We start from the raw sequence: 26,142 nt of genomic DNA, 5'->3' as shown, positions 1-26,142 counted from the left end.
AGAGAGATAAAAGGCAGCGTAAAATGAGTAAAGTGAATTTTGGCAGCCTTTGGAGCCTTTTTTTAATTGTCTAAAGCCTTACAATCCCTCTCCCAATGATTAGAAATATCATGGGAAGCAATGTGGGGAAGCAAGGTAGCAATTGATCTTTTCTTATCACCTTATTTTACTTCCCAACGCAGAGAAGATATATCAATTGGTAGCACTACGCACAGTCATGGTTCCACTTCCCATCATGCATTTAGGCATGGCTACAGTATCATTTACTGAAAGCTCAACAAATACACTAGATGGCAATATTTAGTCACAATATACAAAGTCACAAGTCTTTCTATCCGTGGATCCCTCTCACAGAAAGAATGTTAATAATGTAAATGCCATCTTGAGGATTTATTGTCATAATAAACAAATACATATATATATTATTGTATATATTCGTCCGAGTTTTATTCATTTTTTTTCTTAATGCATTGCCAAAATGTATATGATCGGGAAAAATTATCGGGAATGATTGGAATTGAATCGGGAGCAAAAAAAAGCAATCGGATCGGGAAATGTCGGGATTGGCAGATGCTCAAACTAAAACGATCGGGATCGGATCGGGAGCAAAAAAAAAACATGATTGGAACAACCCTAGTTACAAATGATTATTTTTACAACCGATTAATCACTGATCATTTTTGCCATTAATCAACCTATTAGTTCGTATATACAGTGCCTTGCAAAAGTATTCGGCCCCCTTGAATCTTGTAACCTTTCGCCACATTTCAGGCTCCAAACATAAAGATATGAAATTTAATTTTTTTGTCAAGAATCAACAACAAGTGGGACACAATGGTGAAGTGGAACAACATTTATTGGATAATTTTAACTTTTTTAACAAATAAAAAACTGAAAAGTGGGGCGTGCAATATTATTCGGCCCCCTTGCGTTAATACTTTGTAGCGCCACCTTTTGCTCCAATTACAGCTGCAAGTCACTTGGGGTATGTTTCTATCAGTTTTGCACATCGGGAGACTGACATTCTTGCCCATTCTTCCTTGCAAAACAGCTCGAGCTCAGTGAGGTAGGATGGAGAGTGTTTGTGAACAGCAGTCTTCAGCTCTTTCCACAGATTCTCGATTGGATTCAGGTCTGGACTTTGACTTGGCCATTCTAACACCTGGATACGTTTATTTTTTAACCATTCCATTGTAGATTTGGCTTTATGTTTTGGATCATTGTCCTGTCGGAAGATAAATCTCCGTCCCAGTCTCAGGTCTTGTGCAGATACCAACAGGTTTTCTTCCAGAATGTTCCTGTATTTGGCTGAATCCATCTTCCCGTCAATTTTAACCATCTTCCCTGTCCCTGCTGAAGAAAAGCAGGCCCAAACCATGATGCTGCCACCACCATGTTTGACAGTGGGGAGGGTGTGTTCAGGGTGATGAGCTGTGTTGCTTTTACGCCAAACATGTCGTTTTGCATTGTGGCCAATAAGTTCAATTTTGGTTTCATCTGACCAGAGCACCTTCTTCCACATTTTTGGTGTGTCTCCTAGGTGGCTTGTGGCAAACTTTAAACGAGACTTTTTATGGATATCTTTGAGAAATGGCTTTCTTCTTGCCACTCTTCCATAAAGGCCAGATTTGTGCAGTGTACGACTGATTGTTGTCCTATGGACAGACTCTCCCACCTCAGCTGTAGATCTCTGCAGTTCATCCAGAGTGATCATGGGCCTCTTGGCTGCATCTCTGATCAGTTTCCTCCTTGTTTGAGAAGAAAGTTTGGAAGGACGGCCGGGTCTTGGTAGATTTGCAGTGGTCTGATGCTCCTTCCATTTCAATATGATGGCTTGCACAGTGCTCCTTGAGATGTTTAAAGCTTGGGAAATCTTTTTGTATCCAAATCCAGCTTTAAACATCTCCACAACAGTATCTCGGACCTGCCTGGTGTGTTCCTTGGTTTTCATAATGCTCTCTGCACTTTAAACAGAACCCTGAGACTATCACAGAGCAGGTGCATTTATACGGAGACTTGATAACACACAGGTGGATTCTATTTATCATCATCGGTCATTTAGGACAACATTGGATCATTCAGAGATCCTCATTGAACTTCTGGAGTGAGTTTTCTGCACTGAAAGTAAAGGGGCCGAATAATATTGCACGCCCCACTTTTCAGTTTTTTATTTGTTAAAAAAGTTTAAATTATCCAATAAATGTTGTTCCACTTCACGATTGTGTCCCACTTGTTGTTGATTCTTGACAAAAAAATTAAATATCATATCTTTATGTTTGAAGCTTGAAATGTGGCGAAAGGTTGCAAGATTCAAGGGGGCCGAATACTTTTGCAAGGCACTGTATATTTCTGTCTCCATCCATGTACCGTTTATAATGCGCACCATGATTCTACAAGTTGATTTTTGGGGAAAAAAGTGCGCGTTATATTGGGGAAATTACGGTAATCTGATCATCTATTAGTTGTGTAACCGTGGTAGCCTTAGCTGCCATTGACGGAGATATACGTCCATTCCATTTAACAGGGTTTGGCTGGAGGAGTTTTTCCAGATAAGCCCTGCCACTAATGCAAACAGTGTTAGGGTAAGGCCGAAAGTGTTAGGTGATGGGGATTAACTTTTTGGTGGGGCTTATCTGGAAAAGATCCAGGCTGGCTTCGTGTTGAGCTTTGAGACCTTAAAGTGGACTTCCTCACAACAAGAGACAGCATCCAGCTGTGCTAGCATTAAACCCTGCCAAGGGACAGAAGCTTACCAAATAAGGAAGCTTCAGTCACTCTGGCAAAGGTTAGTCAAGTCCTACTGCAAACACGCTCACAAGTTTACAATCAAGTTTACCAACATGTTTTCCAAAAGCTGCAAAAACACATTTCTGTGTAAATTTGGCCGATCACCACATTTCAACTCGTGACTTGAAAAAGACTGAAAACAAAGTTTGCTGTGTTGTATGATGACACCAAATAGTTTTGTTGCCTGGCAACTCTAATGTTTAACTAGTTCATAAGTGAGAACAAACCAGATTATTGAGTACACACGCGCGCACAGCATCAACGTGACAGTTTATGCACATCTGCAAACGCAGACGTGAGCTACATCTTAGGTGTTAAATTTGATGAATGAGTGATTATGTTGAAGGAGTTGCCAGATTGTTATTGCCAATGGCATTTTGGCTTTGTACAGTCTTGTACTGAGCTATGTTTGGTGAGGCATTCCTAATTTTTGGTATGCAGTTCTAAGAAAAAATATTTGAAATGACGGAGTTATTGCTGACATTTCTTTCTTGCCTCATCTGTTGGGCTGATTCTTGTGGTCCGTCCCCCGTTGTACACTTCCCCCGTGTATAACTTCCTGAGACCCTGCATACTCATTTGAGGACATTTGATTTCTGCCTCTGAGACCCATTAAATGTCTTTTAAACAAACAAACCCAAAAACTTTTGACCACTTGGGAACATTCAGGGACGTTGTCAGCACCTTCTTGTAGTGTATACACTACTTTACAACTATTTTACAGTATTACGGAGCCCCTAAAGCAATGCTTCTCAATTATTTTCTGTTACGCCCCCCCAGGAAGACGTAAATGTTTCGCGCCCCCCCAACTCTACCGCCACTGTAAATAGTATCATTTGTCTATAATATTACTATTATAAGTATGCCTCTGCCTCACATTGCATCCTTTTTTTCTATTAGAGAAAATAAGAGAGATCAACTTAAAAGTATAACTTTATTAACATCGTTTTGTTTGTAACAGAAAAGACTTAACGCGCATCAATTTGCCTGAATTAAAAAAAAAAAAAAAAAAAAGTCACATCCAAACTGTAAAAATACACTCAAGGTACATTTTTTACCATTTGATACTGAAAAATAAACTCAGTAAATAATAACAAATTCAAATTGATTAGAAACATTAACTCCTGAGGACAATATGCCAAAAAATTTGACTGAAAAAAACAAACTGAATAGGAGGGGGGAAAAAAAAGAAAAAGTGTCTTTGGACAGAAGGATAGTTTTTATTTTCGCTGCTCCCTGCTCACAGTATCACCTCCAGTTTGCAATGATATGGGGTTATTTTGCACTGAGCATGCTAACAGTGCTCACTGGTTTACTTATATAACACTGACAAAGCGGGATGATTGTTGGCAATATTCGTCACGTTTTCGCTGAAAAACAACCAAGCGGCTTATCAATGAGATTGGGGTCTAATGTCTTTAAGTGGCGTCTCAATTGATTTGGCTTCCGGCTGTCCGCTATAATCATTTTCAGACACAGTAAACAGTGGTCTTTCCTCATTTCCCACTGTATTAAAAGTCAAAGGCAAACGGCCCGAAAAAAGCGCATTCTCGGTAGCCGAGGGAGAACCGTAGGTGAGGGCGGCCATCGTGACGATCCCAAGCCGAAAATGGCACTTCTCGGGCGGACACGTGATAAGTGGAGAAGACAGTGGGTCGCTGCGTGAGTCCGGCCGGAAAACAGCTCTCGAAAATGGCGCACAGCTCTCCAGCTCCTCATGAGTCTCTTCCGTGTGCTCTTGCTTACTTCAAAAATACTGCGCGCACTTTGAAAATGAGAGCGCCACTGCCACCCACTGAGTGGATGTGCAAGTACACTTTATTCTAGTACGGCCAAAAAAAAAAAAAAAAGCATGTTCCCCGAGGTCACATGCGCCACCCCTGGCATCGCTCTGCGCCCCACTATTTGAGAAGTACTGCCCTAAAGGGACATTGACAGAAATAAAATAAATGTAAGCAATCTGGTGCGCACCAGATTGTTTCTAGTGCGCACCAGAAATTATCTGGTAAACATTAGCATTACATAGCAAACCAAACAAAAGTTCCAGCATCATCACCTTGTCAAGAGTCAAGAATCTTCATTGGACATGGTATCAAGAGTCAAGACTCTGCATTGGACAATGTGATGATGCTGGAACTTTTGTTAGGTGCTGTTCCAGTGAGATTTACAAAGATGACTGCCTTAAGAAAACATTAAAATTCCCTCAGTCCTTGATGATATGGGGCTGTATGTCAGGCAGAGGCACTGGGGAGATGGCTGTGGATAAATCTTCAATAAATGCACAAGTTTACATTGAAATTTTAGACAACTTTCTTATCCCCTTCAATTGAAAATATGTTTGTCATTTTCCAAGATGACAATGTATCATGCCACAGAGCTAAAAATGTTAAAGCATTCCTTGGAGAAAGACTCATCCAGTCAATGTCATAGCCTGCAAATAGCCCAGATCTCAACCCTATTGAAAACCTGTGGTGGAAATTGAAAAAAATGGTCCAAAGCGAGGCTCTGACCTGCAAGGATGATCTGGCACCAAATTGATGAAGAATACTCAGCAAGTCCATGCCTCAGAGACTGCAAGCTGTCATAAAAGCGAGAGGTGGTGCTACTAAATACTAGAGATGTATTTTAATTGTTATTTCTTTGTTTGTTTCTCATGATTCCATATTTTTTTTCCTCAGAATGGAGTGATTCCATATATATTTCCCTGCACATGCTTTATAAAAGTAACATTTACTGACCAGCACAATGTTTTTTCTTCATTTCTTTTAGTGTTTCTGAATACTAAAGAGTTGCACTTTTGAACTAATTATTTATTTTTTTTCAAGCTTTTTATCTGATTTTTTCTAAGTGATAAAATGTCTGAGTGAGTGCTGGTACAGGACTGGTGATTCCATATGTTTTGTTAAGGGTTGTATTCAGGGGTGAAAGTGGGCCAGAATGGTCAGGAACGCAGTTCCGGTATAAGATTTAGGGCCAGAACGCAGTTCCGGTATAGGAATTGGGTCAGGAATGCTGTTCCGGTACAAAGATTCAGGGCCGGAATGCTGTTCCGGTACACGGTGCTTTGATTCCGAAAATATGACCGCAACTGTCAAAACGCTATGTAAAAAAAAAAATGCTAAGCTGCCACAATTTTTTTTTTTTTTTTTTTTGAAGAATAAAGCCTGTTGAGTAACCAGTTGAGTAAAAAAAAATATATCCATAAAGTGTATAATATATACTATATGGCAATAGGCCTATGGGGTTTTTTTGTAATAAAACTGAATTTTTCTATCCAGACGGAGGAGGCACAAAGTTATTTAGGCATCTTTGAGTGGACTTCGAGTAAAAATCTCGAGGACGGGCCGAGTGTCCTCTGTTTTGGAAATGAAAACATAATAATGTTATTCTATAATATTAATAATGTTGACCCACTTCCAGTTTATGATGGTGACGTCACGCAGCCTTGCGGTCTAAAAATAGAATTCGTGCGGTACGATATTGGCTAACTTGCACAGCAAAAATCCACTAGCTTAAATGCTACAGTATATAATGCTAATATTTACAACAATTGGCTAACATGCATGGCAAAAGACCTCTAGCTTGAATGCTATATAATGCTAATGTTTTCAACAATTTGTCGGGGTAATTTTTTTTTTCCCGGAATTCGCGACTAGGATCTCCCAGTTCGACTGGCGTTCCAATGATATTTTTCCTGGTCGGAGGTTGGAAAACTTTCCACTTTCCTTAAATGCAGCAATATTCCGGGATTATTTATTTCATAGTTCTAACTAGTCTGTCAAGTGTCAAATTTGCTAATTTGTGTCATCAAATAAACTAGGAAAGATTTTAAAAATTTCTACAGGTAAAAAAAAAGCCATGTTTTTTGAATGTTTTTTGACCATATCCACTAGCTAATTAGCTAACAGGCTAAATAACTACACTGTGTTACAAACCATACGTCTCTATGTCGCTATGGATTTGACTCCATTTGATTATTTTGCCATTATCGGGGAAAATTCATTGTGTAGACGAACAGATGATCCCATTTACAGGGGCATGTCCATTCCAACAATAGTCTATGTCCACTAAAGCCAAATCGAGTGGGAATGAAAAATTTTGTGCTAGCTTTGAATTTTAGGAGAACCACTTTGTGTGCTGACCATTTCGATCATTCTGGTCCTAAGCAGCAAATATACAGTATATCTTATAATAAACTCACTGTCGTCGTATACGGACATCTTTATTCCAATAATGGCTTCATGTACAAAAACCTAATTTTGTTATGAAACTTAAGAGGTTGTACTAATCTCAAATAGCAGAGATAAATGAAAAATGCATTGCAAAAAAAAAAAAAGCTCCGGTCTCAGAAGGTTCATCTAAAAACAAGCAGCTATTGCCACACAGCAAGAACAAATTTGCGAGGAATCCTCTGACCGAACATTCCTCTGTTGTGTTCTTTGGAAAATCTTGACAGCCAACTGTTAATCACATCTGTAGGGAGCCCACCTGCAGGAATGAGAGAACAATGCTCCAAGGTGAAGCCATGCGAGAGACTCTCAGTGACTTTCCTTTGCTCTCACCTCTTGGCCAACTTCCACTGTTGTCTTGTTGTTTTCGTAAGGATTTCCCTGCGACCGCCGCTCAAGGGGAAAGGCCTTTTTACCGACATGGAGCTGCTTAATGAGCCCCCCGAGATGGACACTCGCATAGAAAAGAAACCTTTTGTTCTGCTCTCAACTTAATGCTAATGTTTTTATAGCTGCGTGCACCAAATCTGCAAGGGGTTGCAGATGAAAGGAGGGTTGAACAATGACTAATCAATGAGCAAAATAATCGGCAGGTTTTTTTGTTTTTTTTTTTTGCCATTGATGATTCTTTAGAGACTTTGGGGTCTCTCAAATAGTATAATTATTTTAGTGCTGCAACGATTAATCGTTTACTCGAGTAATTTGATTAAAAGTGAGGATTTATTTAATTAGCGTGCCATTGTAATGGTTTGTTTTGAAACTTTATGCATTTAGTTTTATTGGTTTAGGTGGATACACAGCCCTCTAGTGGCAACAGTGTATATGACATAACTCATCTAACATGGCTGAATCCAGCTGCTCCCTGTTAAGGCCAACATATAGTTGTAAGTTTTGTTTGAGTTAATAATGATTGATAATGCATTCGTTATTTAGGTTTGAAGTATATTTATATATTTATTAATTTGTGGGAATATGACTTTGAATGATACGTTAAGAGGACTGTAAAAAAAAAAAGAAGAAAAAAAAAGTTTGCCTTTTATAGCATTTAAGCTAGCTCGCTTTTGCTATGCAAGTTAGCCAATTGTTCTTTATTTGCACTTAGAGCTTAGGGTTAGGGTTTATTTATTTTCTATTCCGTTTAAGGCTAAGCTCAAGTATTTTATTTTAGTTTCAAATGCATTTATTGTTCTTGTGAAATGAAAGTGCAATTCTGCATAGTTTGAAGAAACGGAAAAGGAATTTTATTTTGTATTTGCATTTAATGCTCCTTTGCAAGTGAACTCTTAGCAGGCCAAAATACGTAAATATTACTGCAAGCTAAAACAATCTCTTAAAATCTGTTCTGCAAGGCATTAAATGTTTGTAAAATCACTTGATTTTTTTTTTAATTTACTACTTAATAAATTAAATAGATGACTTAAATAATTGATAGCTGCAGCCCAATTTGATTTATATTCTTTTATGTCATATACATAAACATATTCATGTTATTGTATTCTTTTATTGTATTTTTATCATAATAGTAAATTAATTGTGTTTTTGTTTTTCTTTTTTGTTTCAAATTTTAAACATGGAAAAAAAACTGTAAATACTATGTTTTAAATGATTATTTGATTTTCTGAAATATTACTTCAAAACGACAAACTGAAAAAATAGTACTTGGAGTCTCGTCTGCTATTGTCACACCCAACGCTTCCACTAGAAGGCAGTGTATTCTCCATCATGAAATAAAATAAAATACTTTTGGACTTTTTGGATAGTTTTTTTTTTTTTAAAGGTTTAATTCTGAAATAACATGTGATTCCTACAGTAGGACCACAAAAAAATAACAGGTTAATCCTTTGTTGCAGCTGTAATTCAGAGTGTTCAACCCAAAAACAAACAAACAAACAATACTTTTCATGGTAGCATCCTGTTGACAAGCCTATGTAAGGTACCGCAACACACTATGACAATATTATTCATCAGTAAGGATTCCAAAGTGGCAAATGTTTCCCTTTCCGTTGCATGTTGCTGTGGTTGTGTGTGTGTGTGGTATTTTACACTGCCGCCACAGAGAATGTCACCGCAGCCCACTAAATTCTATCCACGTGTAATATTAGGTTTTGTCATTCGCCGCCTGCCTATCCCGTGCAGTCAAAATAGATTGGACGTCTGTGGCTGTCAATGGCAGATAGTGAGTTCATTCTTTTAAAATCAAATTGTCATTCCCATTTAAATGTCATCCAAATCTAATCCGGATTTGGTCTTCATTTTTATTTAACAGTGCGAATGTTCTCGAGGTTTTGCTATATACAGTCCCTGACGAAAGTCTTGTCGCGTATCCATTTTGTTGAAACAATTGCTAATAACCTGACTTTTAATTGACTTTTAATTATTCAATTCAATTGGTTTCAGAAATGGCTCATATGAAAGCTAAGACCCTTCCCAAATGATGTTGAATTTACAAAAATATATTTGGTTCACTGATAAAAATTTTATCATTTAATGAAGACATAAAGGTCAAATTTTGGCAAGACAAAAATTATGTCACCTATAGAAAGTAGTGTGAAAATTGGAAAAGTACTTCAAATACAAAAATATGTTACATAACATAAGCGAATTAAGTAGTGGTGCTGTGAGATCCAAATTAAATATTTTGTATGACTTCCATGGGCTTCGGCAAGAATTCCTACAATTTATTGATGAAGTCATCAGGAATATCAAAGAAAGCAGTCTTGCATGCCTCCCAGAGTTCATCAACATTCTTGGGTTTCGTCTTCCATGCTTCCTCTTTCATCCTGTTCAGGTCTGGTGACTGGGCTGGCCAGTCCTGGAGGATCTTGATCTTTTTTGCCTTGAGGAACTTTGAGGTAGAGATTGAAGTATGCGATGGAGCACCATCCTGCTGCAGAATTTGTCCCTTTTTATGGTTAGGGATGTAATGGGCAGCTAAGATTTGTTGATATTTCAGACTAATTATGTTGCCTTCCACCCTGCAGATCTCTTGCACACCCCCATACTGGATGTAACCCCAGACCATGATTTTGCCACCACCAAACTTCACTGTTTTCTGAGTGAATCTGGGATCCATGCGGGCTCCAGTAGGAAAAAATCCACCTTTTTCCACAAAACTGTGAAGTTTGGTGGTGGCAAAATCATGGTCTGGGGTTACATCCAGTATGGGGGTGTGCAAGAGATCTGGAAGGTGGAAGGCAACATAAATAGTCTGAAATATCAACAAATCTTCGATGCCTCTTACATTCCTAACCATAAAAAGGGACAAATTCTGCAGCAGGATGGTGCTCCATCACATACTTCAATCTCTACTTCAAAGTTCCTCAAGCCAAAGAAGATCAAGATCCTCCTGGACTGGCCAGCCCAGTTGACAGACATGAACAGGATGAAAGAGGAACCATATCCAAATAAAATTGCATTGAATTGAATTGAATTGAATGGAAGACAAAACCTAAGAATGTTGATGAACTCTGCGAGGCATGAAAGACTGCTTTCCTTGATGTTCCTGATGACTTCACCAATAAATCGTATGAATCCTTGCCGAAGTCCATGGAAGTCGTACAAAATATTAAATTTGGATCTCACAACACTACTAGTTAATTCACTTATGTTATGTAACATATTTTTGTATTTGAAGTACATTTTTTGTTCAATTTTCACACTACTTTCTGTAGGCGACAAAACTTTTGTCTTAGCAAAATTTGACCTTTATGTCTTCATTAAATGATAAATCTTTTTTCAGTGCAACAAATATATTTTGTACATTCAAAATCATTTCGGAGGGTCTTAGCTTTCATTTGAGCAATTTCTGAAACCAATTGAATCATTAAAAGTCAGGTTATTAGCAATTGTTTCTACAAAATAGATAAGCGACAAGACTTTTGTCAGGGACTGTATACATGTCAGATTAGCTGGAATAAGTGCTTGAGCGTCCTCTTGTGTCAAAATGATGTAACTACAACTCATTTTCTTATCGCCAGGAGGTGGATATTGAAGGAAGGGTGCGATTGGTGATGGAGAGCACCCTCACGGCCCGTGACAGGGTCGGAGTTCAGGATTTCGTCCTACTGGAGAACCACAACAGTGAGGCAGCTTTCATAGAGAACCTGCGACGACGCTTCCGAGAAAACCTCATCTATGTAATAAACGTCCTCGCTCGGAAGAAAATTTATGAATCTATAAATATGTGATATCAATCTATGATGTTTTGACTCAGACATACATTGGCTCGGTGCTGGTATCGGTGAATCCTTACAAAGAGCTGGAGATTTACTCCAAGCCGCAGATGGAGCGCTACAGAGGAGTCAGCTTCTATGAAATCTCGCCTCACATGTAAGTATTGCTTTCCAAATGGTAATAATCGTAAAAATTGAAAGATTTGCTGATTTGTTGCTTTTCTCTCAGCTACGCCGTATCAGACAACACTTACCGGGCCATGCGGACTACATCTAGGGATCAGTGTATTCTGATATCCGGTGAGAGCGGCGCAGGTAAAACGGAAGCCTCGAAGAAGATCCTCCTCTACTACGCTGCTACCTGCCCGGCAAGCCATCATATGAGCACCCTCGGAGACCGCCTGCTCCAGTCTAACCCTATTCTGGAGGTGTTTAAATGATTAAAATCACTTCAGCAGCATATTTAACATCTTGAAACTTTACTTTTCAGGCAAGGGCGTAGGTTTGCATAGGGACATAACACTACCAACTTTTCAGGATGCTCAAATTGCCCCCCCCCCCCCCCCAGCTTTTAAGCAACCTTATTTGCATCATATAATGACTTCAATTATATCGGTAACTTAGATTGTCTTCCCATATGTTGTAACGATAGAATTGATCCTACCATTATTAAGTGAAATATTTTCATTATGTTCTCGCCCCCTTCAAAGAGGAGGGACACTGCAAGTTAGTTTTCGGTCAGCAGGAGCCAGCGTAAGTAATGTAACAAGACATCAATGTTGTGGAGGTGGGGAACACACCATTAATTTTGCAACTGAAAGTCTGACCTTCATCAGCGTTAGCATAACATTAAACTATGTGAATTTGCTAACCTGCTAAACTTGAATAGGAAGCTGCTTAGAGAGGTGTCCTCTTGTACGTGTTTTCTACTATAAACTTTGAGAAATGTAGTGAACCGTGGTTTTTACCCCCTTCTTATCTTTATTTCATTTATGGCCCCAAAGCCACATACATTTTTTTGTTTAAAATTTTTTTTTTTTCTTGAGTTTGGGTGTGCTTTTGGACAAAAATAGTAGTTTTTTTTTTTTTTACCTGAAGGAAGGCTCCCTTTGTATTTATTTGTTTTTATTCCCTGACTAAGAAGATTTTTCAGTTACACATAATTCTTTATTTAGACAGCCAATGATGAGTCGTCATAAAACAAATGTTTTTTTTTTTTTTTTTTTTTGCATTACTGGATAGTTTAGAGATTATTAACAAGTTTGTATTTATTGTGTATGGTAATATAAGTCATGTTGAAATATTGCAATTTAAATTTGAAATTTGCTAATAAAATCCAGACATACCAGTATATGCTGGAAGTTTTCAAAATGTTTCTTAATTTTTGTAAAAAAAAAAAGGTTTGAATCGAACGGTGCACCACCTGAGCCAATACACATGAAATTTAGTATAAGTCAATACAGAGTGATTTTGCATTGATCATTTAGCCTGTCAATTAATTAGGTTCATATTCGTAAGAAATATAGTCCTGACCCCCGTTCATCCAATCTGTTTGGTCTTATTAATGTCCCATCCCCAGCAAAAAGTGTACATGCAGGTTATGCTGTTACAGTATATCGTCCTTAACAATGTTGAGACCAAACATGCGCCCTTGTTTGCAGGCATTCGGTAATGCTAAAACACTAAGGAATGACAACTCCAGTCGGTTTGGAAAATATATGGATGTGCAGTTTGACTTTAAGGTAAACAAATCTAGAAATATTGATAATTCAGTAACTATGGGATAATGCTGTTATTTCTCATTTAGTTGCACGTTTATGCGCTTTCATAGGGGGTACCAGTGGGCGGCCACATCCTGAATTACTTGCTGGAGAAATCTCGCGTGGTTCAGCAGAACCACGGAGAAAGGAATTTTCACATCTTCTATCAGCTTCTGGACGGTGGGGGTAATGAGCTTCTCCAGATGCTGGGCCTTGAAAGGAACCCTCTGAGCTACCAGTATCTGGTTAAGGTGTGTTGAATAAAAGTTGCATTGTGCACAAAACACAGCTTGAGATCACGGTGTGTTATAATGAGTCATCTTAATAGGGAAGCTGTTCCAAAGTCAGCTCCATTAGTGACAAGAATAATTGGAAGGTTTTGATGAATGCCCTCTCTGTTATCGGCTTCACTGACGAAGACCAGAAGGTAAGTCGAATTCATTCATCTATACTACTGTACATATTTTATTCATCTGGGAAAAAAAAACAATCCAATTTTAAGTGTCTAAACGAGCTGTCGTCATACTCAAGTGTGCACTGAAATGTCACTGTCATTGCACTGCTAATGCCACAACATTGTCACGTGCATGTCACTAAGTAATATGTACTCAGACATCTGTCTCAATCTGGGTGCTTCATAAAAATCTGTATCTGCATCAGCCTTTGAAAATCCCATATCGGTCTAAATTGTCATGTACCGTATAGTTTTCGGACTATAAGCCGGTCCTTTATTCCTCATTTTGAATCCTGTGACTTAAAGTCCAGTGCAGCTTATTGTTGATGATACAGTGCCCTCCATAATTATTGGCACCCCTGAAAAAGATGTGTTTTTTAGCTTCTAATGAAAAAAAAATTATTCAAATAATATGGGACCTTAATGGAAAAAAAGAGAAAAATCCAACCTTCAATACAAGTGCATTCATTCAGTGGGGAAAAAAATCCCACATAAAGAAAAAATTATTTGACATCAAATTTTGTGTGTCACAATTATTAGCACCTTAGGTGTTAATTCTTTGTACAACCCCCTTTTGCCAACAAAACAAGGTCTGGGGACTGAGATGGCCATGGGACGAGCTTGATTTTGTGTCTGGTGAACCATTTATGTGTAGATTTGGCCATATGTTTTTCGGTCATCGTCTTGCTGAAAGACCCAGTGATGACCCATCTTCAGCTTTCAGGCAGAGGGCAAAAGACTTTGATTTGAAATATCCTGGTATTTCAAAGCATTCATGATGCCATGCACCCTAACAAGGTTTCCAAGGCCTTTGGAAGCGAAACAGCCCCACAGCATCACTGACCCACCCCCATACTTCACAGTGGGTATGAGGTGCTTTTCAGCATGTGCATCTTTCGTGGCACGCCACACCCACTTAGAGTGTTCGTTGCCAAAAAGCTCAATCTTGGTCTCACACAAAAATACACATGGTCCCAGGCTTCAACTGGGACCGTGTGCTTTGGTCAGATGAATCTTCTCATCATATCACTCTTGTTTGCATTCTTTTCTGCTCTTGTGTCAGAATTTATTGGACATCATCGCCAGCATTCTCCATCTTGGAAACACGCAGTTTGGAGAAGGAGAGGAAGGAGAAGCGCATATTACCACTGAGATTCCGATAGCAAATGTTGCAAAGGTCAGAGGTCTTGGTAGATTTCAGATGCGCGTTGTGTTTTCTTTTTTTCTATTTAAAGGAACAGATGTGTTGATGTTTTGCAGCTGCTGGGTCTTGAAGCCTCATCCCTCAGTGGAGCTCTTACTCACAAAAAACTCACTGCCAAAGGGGAGGAGGTAGAGATAGTATTGCTCTCACTTTGAGTATCGGTTTTGAGTGTTTTTACATTACTTGCTTGCATTGCAGATGATCATCCCACTTAACTTTGAGCAAGCAATGTCTTCCCGAGACGCCTTAGCCAAGGCTGTCTACGGTCGGACCTTCACTTGGTTGGTGGAGAAGATCAACCAATCTCTTGCTCTCAAGGTGCAGCTCTCGTTTGAATAATAAGACAAATCCAACGATAATGATGTCACTCATACAGTACGTATATCCACTGCTTGCTGTGTTGTTTTTCAGGATGACGTGGACCACAGCAATAAAACCTTCCCTGTGATTGGGCTTTTAGACATCTATGGCTTTGAGGTCCTACAGCGCAACAGGTCAGACTAACATTTTTTTTAATCGATGTAAAGCAGGGGTGTCCAAACTACATACAGTTTTATTGGTCTGCAGAAAACAATGTCTATATATCATTGAAAAGAAGTTTGAATTCACCCTACAGTCTATTGCACATCACAGATTTAGACACTCTAGACCAGGGGTGTCCAAACTTTTTGCAAAGGGGGCCAGATTTGGTGTGGTAAAAATGTGGGGGGCCGACCTTGGCTGACGTCCTTTACGTAGAACAATATATTTAAGCAAATTTTAGCAAGCCATTTTGTGTGTCACATTTGCTTTATTATTTTTTTTTTTAATCAATAATTTCAACAATCTCGCAACTAGCCTTTGTGGCGTTCTCTTTCGACTCTGGGCTCTTGCGAAATACTGCTGCTGTGAAATTAAACTAGCTTCAAGTCACTTCAATTTTTCGTTACGTATCTTCCCTGTAATCTTGTCGTACATATCAGCGTGTCTTGTTTGGTAATATCGCCTCACATTGAACTCTTTAAAAAACAGCAATTGTCTCTTTGCAAATGAAGCAGACACAGTTGTTGCTTATTTTAGTGAAGAAATAGTCCAATTTCCACCTATCCTTGAAGCGTCGGCCGTCGTAGTCAACTTTTTTTTTAATTGCTTGTCGCCATTTTAGAAAATTGGGAGTAAAGGGTCACACAGGGTAATGTTGCTTGGTGTGCTGCCGCCTTTTACTGGGTAAATGAGGAGCAGCATTTAGTGTGTAAGCTACTTCATATGCTGGTAGCAGTACTGCTGACCAATTTATTAAGTGTGTGTGTGGGCCAGATGTTATTGATTTCATGACAGAGGCTGGGGGCCGGGTGAAATTTGACCACGGGCCGCATTTGGCCCCCGGGCCGGACTTGTCTGCTCTAGACACTTACACAGTGCCTCTATTATTTCCAATAAATGTAGGAGACTGTAGAATTTCAGTTTTTGTTTTCACATAAATAAAAATACTAGGGCTGTCAAACGATTAAAAATTTTAATCGAGTTAATCACAGCTTAAAAATTAATTAATCATAATTAATCGCAATTCAAACCATCTACAAAATATGCCATATTTTTCTGTAAATTATTGTTGGAATGGAAAGATAAGACACAAGACGGATATATACATTCAACATACTGTACATAAGTACTATATTTGTTTATTATAACAATAAATCAACAAGATAGCATTAACGTTATTAACATTCTGTTAAAATGATCCACGGATAGAAAGACTTGCAGTTCTTAAAAGATAAATTTTAGTACAAGTTATAGAAATTTTATATTAAAACCCCTCAATGTTTTTTTTTTTTTTTTTTTTAAATTAAAATTTGTAAAATTTTCAAACAAAAAATAAACTAGTAGCTCGCCATTGTTGATGTCAATAATTACACAATGCTCATGGTGCTGAAACCCATAAAATCAGTCGCACCCAAGCGCCAGCAGAGGACGACTAAAACACCAAAAAACACAAGTAACATTTGGACATGACACTGTGCTGTCAGTTGAATCTGTTTGAGCGGGGCATGTGCGTTAAATGGGTCAAATATTTTAACGTGATTAATTTAAAAGATTAATTACTGCCCGTTAACGCAATCATTTTGACAGCTCTAAAAAATACAGTAATTTTCTGACTATAAACCGCTACTTTTTTCCCTCATTTTGAATCCTGCGGCTTATAGTCCAGTGCCGCTTATATGTTGATATATTTGGGTTAATAGGTAACACTTTCTTTGACAGCAGCGTCATAAGACTGCAATAAGACCGTCATAATTATGACATGACGTTATCATGGGCATTAATGACATTATGAATTATGTTACTAACTCCATTTATGTCCAGCTCAGATCTTTACATCCATTCAAAAGTGAGATAATTTGCCGGATGACACAAAATGACATCGGTCATAAGCATTCATTAATGCTCATGGCAGTGTCGTGTCATGGTTATGATGGTCTTATGACAGTCTCATGGCGCCACTGTTAAATAAAGTGTTAGCAAATACCAAAACTAGCAATTAATGAAACAACTGGAACAGTAACTAAAGAAATAATTAGCACAGAACATGAATTTTGATTGTTACTTACATCTGTAGCGCTGCAGTGCATGCTAGGAGGCATATTGAACGACAACAGTGTTGACAGCAGGTGGCATCAGAGGTTGACTGCCTCCCCCAAGGCAGCGGTGATGGCCAAATGAGGCTTTTTGAAGCAATGAAGCTTTGCAGCCAATTGGTTTAAAGCTTCATGGTGATTCATTTGGTCTTATGAGAGTTGTATGATGCCACTGTCCAATAAAGTGCTACCGGTTAATATCGTTGGTGTAAATATTGCATAATACAGTTAACAATGCATGAAAACAAGTAACAAATACATGTTACAATTAGATTATTGCACAATAAACATAAAAGTTGTGCATCATGAAAAAAACAAGAATAGAGTAAACAATGATGTCAAATGTGTAATGTGTGTAAAAAGCCCAATTTGTTATGGTCTTAAAATGTCTTTAAAAGTCTTAAATTTGGGTTGTCGAAACCTGCAGACCCAGCCTGCTGCAAATGTGAATGTTTAATTTTCTTATTGTCTTTCTTCCCTGTAGTTTTGAGCAGTTTTGCATCAACTACTGCAGTGAAAAGCTTCAGCAGCTCTTTATTGAGCTCACCCTCAGATCCGAGCAAGAAGAGTACACAACAGAAGGAATCGCGGTGAGTCCTATGGCATTTTTCCTACTTCCATGCTAACAAATGTAGCTAATAGAAGCTACAATTGTATGAAAAAAGTATCTGAACCTTTTGGAATTTCTCAAATTTCTGCATAAAACTACCATCAAATGTGTGATGTGATGTTTGTCAAAATCAAACAGATGAAAATACAGTGTCCAAACATTTATAGGTTTTCATATTTTAATTAGGATACCACACAAACAATGACAGAAGGGGGAAAAATAAGTAATTAACCCTCTGCCTAAGGAGACTTAAAGAGCAATTGAAACCCTTTTTTTTAACCAAACAATTTAAGTTAGGTGTGTGCCCAATAAATGATGAGTGGTTTAAAACTGCCCTGCCCACTATAAAACACACACCAGGTAAGAATTGTCTTGATGAGAAGTATTGTCTGATGTGCATCGTGGCTCGGTCAAAAGAGCTGTCTGAAGACCTGCGATCAAGGAGTGTTGATTTGTATAAAGCTAGGAAGGGTGGGTGGGTGGATGGATGGATGGATGGATGGATGGATGGATGGATGGATGGATGGATGGATGGATGGATGGATGGATGGAACAAGACAATGATCCAAAACACAGAAGTAACTCAACTTCACAATGGTTTCAGAAGAACAAAATACACGTTCTGGAGTGGCCAAGTCAAAGTCCAGACTTGAACCCCATCCAGATGCTGTGGCATGACCTAAAGACAGCGATTCATGCCAGAGATCCCAGGAATCTGACAGAACTACAGCAGAAGAATGGGCCAAGATTAATCCTGATCGATGAGCCAGACTCAGTTATTGATGCCAAAGGAGGGGTCACAAAATATTAAATGTGATGGTTCTTTTACTTATGTTTCCCCCTTTTGTCATTGTTTGCATACTATCCTCATTAAAAAAATGAAAACCTCTAAATGTTTGGGTGGTTTTAGTTAAAGCAGACCCTGTTTTTTCATCTGTGTGATTTTGACAAAGATCAGCTCACATTTAATGGTGATTTTATGCAGAAATGTGAGAAATTCCAAAAGGTTCAGATACTTTTTCACACCATTGTATAATAGCTAGTACTCTGATGTTCAAATTCAGTGGGAGATGGTGAAATACTTTGATAACAAAATCATCTGCGACCTGATAGAAGAGAAGCACAAGGGTATCATTGCCATTCTGGTATGTACATCAGCTTCTTTTCCAAATGTTGCCCGTCTACTGTTGTTGTTGTTAGCGTTTCTGTCATTCAGGATGAGGAGTGTCTAAGACCCGGAGAGACGAGTGATGAGTCATTCTTGGAAAAACTGGAGGACACACTAGGCGGTCATCCTCATTTTGTCACGTATGATTGGAAGTTATTAAAGTAGTATTGTTTGTTATATCTATGAAGACTGTACGGTAAATTTGTTGTGAATTTCTTTTAGTCACAAGCTAGCAAATGGGAAGACCCGGAAGGTCATGAGTAGAGAGGAGTTTCGGCTGCTTCACTACGCTGGGGAGGTTAACTACAATGTGAATGGTAAAAACAAAAAAAAAGAACCACACTTAAATTGGAAAACTAAATTAAGTGTTTTTTTATTTTGTATAGGTTTTCTTGAGAAGAACAATGACTCACTGAACAGGACCGTGAAAGAGGCAAACAACATTTGCAATTGGCTACAGAAAGGACTTTCCACTGCGTTAACACATTTGATGAGTTTTGGTGTGTTTTCAGGTTGTGTGTCAGTCAGACAACCGGATCATAAGTCAATGTTTCTCCAGAGAGGAAGTGATGGACCAAAAACGCCCACAAATGGTTTGAACACGTCTCACTTTCTCTGGCTCTCTCTCACTTCCTACTAAAACGAAATAAACAATAATCCGATGAACACACCGGCCTCCATTGACGGTGATAGATGTCCAGTCCCTTTTGACCGGCAGAGGCTGGCAGCGAAATGGCGATTTTTAGTCAAAAAAGGATTGGACGTCTATCACCATCAATGGCAGCTAATACAGTTCCAACTTGACAAATATTTTAATTGGTAACCCAGTAGCCTGGTTTCGTCGAATTACAATTTTCTGTTTTAAAAAGAAGTTGATAAACGCCTACTAGAACAACTTAATATCATAATTTAGAGTCAACATAAATGATTCCGATTCAACATTCGTTTCCTGTTCAATTGGATGTATAGCGTTTACAAAGTGTGTTATGTAATAGGGCTGCAGCTATCGATTTTTTTAGTAGTCGATTAATCGATTAAGTATTTCGTTCGAATAATCGAGTAATCGGATAAAGAACAAAAACTGAAAAATTAAAATACCTGAGCTGAGCCTCAAATCTAAATAAATACATTGAACACACACACAAAAAAGAAAATTCTACTTCGCGGGTAATGGCTGCCGGCCGGGAACCTGGCAGCGACAGTAATAGGGTGGTAGGCAGGGGTGAAAGTGGGCGGGAACGGTCAGGAACGGTCCAGTATAAGATTCAGGGCCGGAACGCAGTTCCGGAAAACGGTGCTTTATTCCGAAAATATGACGGCAACTGTCAAAACACGATGTAAAAAAAAAAATACAAAACTGCCTCACATGCATTTCATCTCCAAGGAGAAAACAATCTAACAACATCAGATTTACATACACAAGTGTTAACAATACGCATAATAAAGTGCTTGTGTAGCGTAATCCGTTTCCACCGAAATTTATTATTTATTTTATTCCACGGACGGCATGGAGGTTTCACCAGCTGCTGCAGTTATCCGAGTCTGACGATGACGAGTCACGTCAATGTCCGAATGCAAGCAAAACACCTTGGCTCATTTATCAGTTCAATTGACTGACATACTGACATGTGATCACCAGACATAGTCAGCTCTGATTGGTTCAAATGTGCATGTTTTCTGAAACAGCAAAAAAATAAAAAATTGCAACAGAAAATGGATCAAATCTTTAAGAGCAAGGAAGGAGTTAAGGTGGCTCATTTATCATATTTAGTTTTATTTGCTCATATGGGGATGTTCAGAACATCTTGGCTGTCAATGTGCACTTTGGACTTATTTGTTCATTTATGTTAGGCTACTTATTCACTTCCTTATGATTTAAAAAAAGTCAATGTTTGTGCGATTTTCAAAATATATTGCTCTGCATAATATAAGTCATTTGTACTTGTTTTTCTGAATGTATGTTACTTTTATCTTTATTATTAAAAAAAAAAAAAAAAAGAAAAGGAAATGTTTACATATCTTCAATTTTAATATACATCCTATGTTCTTGAGTAGTTAAAATTGAGATTTGGCATTTAGTATGTGAGGAAATTAGCTTGAAAAAAAATTAGTAGATGGAGGTTGGGATTGTAGCTGTTTTTGTTAACTTTTATTTAGCAAATCATCGAAAAAATACACTTTTGAATGAAAATCAGTTTTTGTATGTGTCATAGAAATAACTGAGCAAAACAGTTTTCATTGCATTTCAGTAGTTTTGACCCCCCCCCCCCCAAAAAAAAACAAACAAAAAAAAAAACATTTCTAGCTCCGTGGCGACCTTCACGTTGGGGAGTTCCGGCAAGAAAGTCTAACCACTTTCACCCCTGGTGGTAGGTGGGTCCCACACTTTTTCTCTATGATGTGGCTCCTGGGGCGTGGCCTCCCCTCTGCCTGGGCTGCCGGGAGTGGGGGGAGGTCGGGGCTCCAATCTCGCGTCGCCCCGCGGCGACTCCTCGGCGTCCTCCTGCCTCCGCCTTCCCCTCTCTTCTCTGACTGGGTATCCGCCCTGTGCTCCGTCGCGGGTCGCTGACTGGGCGCTCGGCTGGATGTTGCCTGCTCCGGTGGGGACCCTGCCGTGCCCTGCCCTGGGCCTGGTGGGCCGCTGGGGGTCCCGTGGCGTGCCGTGCCGGTTGGGGGGCTGCGGCTGTGGCTCGTGGGCTGGGTGGGCGGACGGGGGTGGGCATGGGGTTGGTGGTGCGTCCCCTTTTGCCATCCCTGAAGGCCGGTTGATGGGTGCGCGTGTGGCCCAGGGGACCACCCTGGATCCCGGGGGGGGACGATGGCTCCTTTGCTGGGCTGCAGGAGGAGGGATGGGCTGCGCTGAACCCCCCCCGGCCCTCCCTCCCGCTGGCAGGCTGGGTGGGGGCCGTGGCCCTGGGTTGGCGCCCGCGTGGCGTCTCCGCTCGTCTGCGTGGCTGTCGCGCACTTGGTGGTGCTCGCGTGCGGCTGGATGTGATAGGGCGCGCTCGGGTGGGGGGTCCTGGCGCCGGGATTGCCAGGGTCGGTCGCCAACGGGCTTACACTTACAAGGGATTCCCACGATTACTGGGTTGTAGATCACAGAGCTGATTTGTATACACTCTACCCATTTCAGTCATGTAGCTTATAGACTCCCCCACTCCTGTCCCCTTCTTTCCCTGGTCAACAGGCCCCCCACATGGTGTCAACTGGAAATACATTTAGCTGACGATAGCACCGACATATTAGTAGTTAGTGTAGACGTTCAATGCATTTCTTGTTGTTTTTTTGTCTTTCCTTTCTTCTCTTGTGTTTCTTTTCTTCTGTTCCTCCATAACCCCTTCCTGTTCGCTGCTTTGTCATAATAAACAAGGTATGTTGAATGTGAGTATGTCATACTCTCAATGTGAAACATTAAAACTGTTCAGACCAACCAGGCACTTAGACTTCAATCTCCATGTCAAACAGCTGAACAGGACAGGTTTAAAAAAAAAGAAGAAAAAAAAAAAGAAAATTCTACTTCGCGTTTTTTCACTTATCGCGGCGGGTCGTGGTCCCCATTAACCGTGAAAACCGAGGGATCACTGTATATATTTACAGCACAACTTCATCTATATGAACTGTTATTATTATACTGTAATGTAACTTATTACATAACCTTATTAGTCCAAAAAGACACAAAGAAATGACACAAAAATATCGAGTTCAGACCAGAACAACACTGAAACATTACAACGTCCAAAGAGCATGAGTACCCTCTAGTGGAGAAAAAAAACATTGTTACCTCTGATTGGTGTAATGTAGTCATGTGCTTATTGTTGCGATGCCTAATTGGTGAAACTGAGACAGCCACTGTTAGCGCTTCAATAAATCTTATTTTCATTTGGCATAATTGTATGTAAATCAAAGACCAAATTTTCATGTTTTTGGAAAAATGGTTTCTTTGTACTTGGATTATTTATCTTAGGGCTGTCAAACGATTAAAATTTTTAATTGAGTTAATTACAGCTTAAAAATTAATTAACCGTAATTAAGCGCAATTAATCACAATTCAAACCATCTATAAAATATGCCATATTTTTCTGTAAATTATTATTGGAATAGAAAGATAAGACACAAGATGGATATATACATTCAACATACGGTACATAAGTACTGTATTTGTTTATTATAACAATAAATCAACCAGATGGCATTAACATTATTAACATTCTGTTAAAGCGATACATGGATAGAAAGACTTGTAGTTCTTAAAAGATAAATTTTAGTACAAGTTATAGAAATTTATATTAAAACCCTGCTTAATGTTTTCGTTTTAATAAAATTTGTAAAATTTTCAGTCAAAAAAATAAACTAGTAGCCCACCATTGTTGATGTCAGTAATTACACAATGGTTCATGGCTCATGGGTGCTGAAGCCTATAAAATCAGTCGCACCCAAGCGCCAGCAGAGGGCGACAAAACTCCAAAAAACACAAATAACAAGTGGACATTTCACTCTGTGTGGCAGTGTATCCACCCTAATCAAACAAACTAAATGCAAACACTTTCAAAATTACGCCACTTTAATTAAACGAATACTCGAAGCAATGAAATTTCATTCGAATATTTTTTTCTAATCGAATACTCGAGTTAATCGATTAATCGTTGCAGCAGTAATTGTTATCGATGCCTTTGAATCATGATAATTTGTTCCTATCCCTCCGTGTTGTGAGTTGTTCTCATTTTTTCCAGGCTGCAACTCACTTTAAAAATAGCCTGTTGAAACTCATGGAGAACCTCATGACGAAGGAACCATCATATGTACGCTGCATAAAACCTAATGATGTCAAACAGCCAGGTTTGATGTTATGTTGTACTTTGAAATAGTAGAACCAAACTATGGAATCGTACATAATAGTGTTTATATCATTTTAGGGATTCTGCCCTCTCACATTTGCGCATATGATCGCCATTTACAGGTCACTTTGATGAAGTTCTTGTCAGACACCAGGTTAGGTACCTTGGCCTGATGGAGAACCTTCGAGTCAGGAGAGCTGGCTTTGCTTATAGACGCAGTTTTGAAGCTTTCCTGCAGAGGTGACCCCTACTCCATTCAGAATTTCTCAGCAACAGTTAATGTTATGCTGATGATGTGGTAACGCCATCAGGTACAAGCCTCTCTGTCCTGAGACGTGGCCCAACTGGTGTGGCAGACTTGAAGATGGTGTGGCCACCCTGGTAAACCATTTGGGCTATCAAGAGGAGGAATACAAACTGGGCAGGCAAAGCATCACGCCTTTATTTTCAAATGTGACCACATGGCTACTTCAGTACGAACTGACCTGTTTTTTTAATCCCACACAGGTCCAAAATATTCATCCGTTTCCCCAGAACTCTGTTTCTGACTGAAGATGCACTTCAAGCCAAAAAGCCAGAAATAGGTGAGTTAACAGCCACACAAACATGATACAAATACTTGGGCTGGTAGTGTATGGGTTAAAAGCAGAGATGGGTACTAACTAGGGCTGTCAAAATTATTGCATTAATGGGCGGTAATTAATGTTTTTAATTAATCACGTTAAAATTAGGGCTGTCAAAATGATCACATTAACGGGTGGTAATTCATTTTTTAAATTAATCACATTAAAATATTTGACGCAATTAAGGCACATGCCCCGCTCAAACAGATTAAAATGACAGCACAGTGTCACAATGTCCACTTGTTACTTGTGTTTTTGGGAGTTTTGTGACCCTCTGCTGGCGCTTGAGTGCGACGGATTTTATGGGCTTAAGCACCCATGAGCATTGTGTAATTATTGACATCAACAATGGTGGGCTACTAGTTTATTTTTTGATTGAAAATTTTGCAAATTTTAATAAAACGAAAACATTAAGAGGGGTTTTAATATAAAATTTGTATAACTTGTACTAACATTTATCTTTTAAGAACTACAAGTCTTTCTATCCATGGAACGCTTTAACTAAATGTTAATAATGTAAATGCCATCTTGTTGATTTATTGTTATAATAAACAAATACAGTACTTATGTACCGTATGTTGAATGTATATATCCATTTTGTGTCTTATCTTTCCATTCCAACAATAATTTACAGAAAAATAGGGCATATTTTATAGATGGTTTGAATTGCAATTAATTGTGATTAATTACGATAAATTAATTTTTAAGCTGTAATTAACTCGATTAAAAAATGTTAATCGTTTGACAGCCCTAGTTAAAATATTTGACGCAATTAACGCACATGCCCCGCTCAAACAGATTAAAATGACAGCACAGTGTCACAATGTCCACTTGTTACTTGTTTTTTGGAGTTTTGTCAACCTCTGCTGGCGCATGGGTGTGACTGATTTTATGGGTTTAAGCACCCATGAGCATTGTGTAATTATTGACATCAACAATGGCGGGCTACTAGTTTATTTTTTGATTGAAAATTTTACTAATTTTATTAAAACAAAAACATTAAGAGGGGTTTTAATTTAAAATTTGTATAACTTGTACTACCATTTATCTTTTAGGAACTACAAGTGTTTCTATCCATGGATCATGAGTCACTTCAATCAAAAAATGTTTTTGAATGAAAAAATAAATTTGAAACAAAAAAAAATGCATTTGAAAACTATTTTTCTCTGATTGATTTTTTTTTTTTTTTAATTAAAAAAAAAAAGGCATTTGGGCCAGATATTGGCTGGGACATTTGTGTCTTTATTATTCAATCAAAGAATAAGTTGCTTTTCAATTTCAATCATAGAAAAAAAGGTTTTGAATGCGAAAAAATATTCGTGATTCGAAAATTTGCATTTCAGCACTTAATTTTTCCTTGAAAACGTTTTCTGTGGTTGAAGCAATCCTACTTGTGTTGAAATTACTTCCATTAAAAAAGTTGCTTCAATCAAAAAAAAAAAAAACTGAACTTAATAAAAATAAATAATAATAATAAATTGGTTGGCGACTCTACCCATCTCTGGTTAATAGTAATGCAGATAGATTCACCATTTATCAATTTGGAATGAATTTTCTGTGTTCCAGCTCTGACTCTGCAGACATCTTGGCGAGGCTACAGAGAAAGAGCCAAATACAAACGAATCAGACATGCAAGTCCGTGCAAATACCACTTGTTTTTTGCATCATTACTTGCTTTGATGACT

The 26,142-nt window shown here is 38.7% G+C and overlaps 1 protein-coding gene across 4 annotated transcripts in view; it reads left to right on the top strand.

Moving 5' to 3' along the window:
• Positions 1-26,142, top strand: part of LOC130906232 (unconventional myosin-Ic-like) — a 57,791-nt gene that overhangs the window by 15,983 nt on the left and 15,666 nt on the right. For all 4 annotated transcript variants that reach the window (XM_057820323.1, XM_057820324.1, XM_057820322.1 and 1 more), the window contains 21 exons: positions 10,994-11,152; positions 11,230-11,345; positions 11,418-11,616; positions 12,850-12,930; positions 13,020-13,199; positions 13,277-13,375; positions 14,466-14,579; positions 14,663-14,734; positions 14,805-14,924; positions 15,018-15,100; positions 17,706-17,811; positions 18,896-18,976; positions 19,048-19,139; positions 19,222-19,316; positions 19,386-19,432; positions 19,512-19,592; positions 23,730-23,835; positions 23,957-24,074; positions 24,146-24,259; positions 24,342-24,418; positions 26,024-26,092. In XM_057820323.1, coding sequence (XP_057676306.1) covers positions 10,994-11,152; positions 11,230-11,345; positions 11,418-11,616; positions 12,850-12,930; positions 13,020-13,199; positions 13,277-13,375; positions 14,466-14,579; positions 14,663-14,734; positions 14,805-14,924; positions 15,018-15,100; positions 17,706-17,811; positions 18,896-18,976; positions 19,048-19,139; positions 19,222-19,316; positions 19,386-19,432; positions 19,512-19,592; positions 23,730-23,835; positions 23,957-24,074; positions 24,146-24,259; positions 24,342-24,418; positions 26,024-26,092 — 2,209 coding nt within the window. The remainder of the gene's footprint in view (positions 1-10,993; positions 11,153-11,229; positions 11,346-11,417; positions 11,617-12,849; positions 12,931-13,019; positions 13,200-13,276; positions 13,376-14,465; positions 14,580-14,662; positions 14,735-14,804; positions 14,925-15,017; positions 15,101-17,705; positions 17,812-18,895; positions 18,977-19,047; positions 19,140-19,221; positions 19,317-19,385; positions 19,433-19,511; positions 19,593-23,729; positions 23,836-23,956; positions 24,075-24,145; positions 24,260-24,341; positions 24,419-26,023; positions 26,093-26,142) is intronic.

Source organism: Corythoichthys intestinalis, chromosome 18 (assembly GCF_030265065.1).
Source record: "Corythoichthys intestinalis isolate RoL2023-P3 chromosome 18, ASM3026506v1, whole genome shotgun sequence".
Taxonomy (NCBI): Eukaryota; Metazoa; Chordata; class Actinopteri; order Syngnathiformes; family Syngnathidae; genus Corythoichthys; species Corythoichthys intestinalis.
Note: the sequence above shows the minus strand (reverse complement) of the source record. Positions and strands in the feature narration are given on the sequence as shown.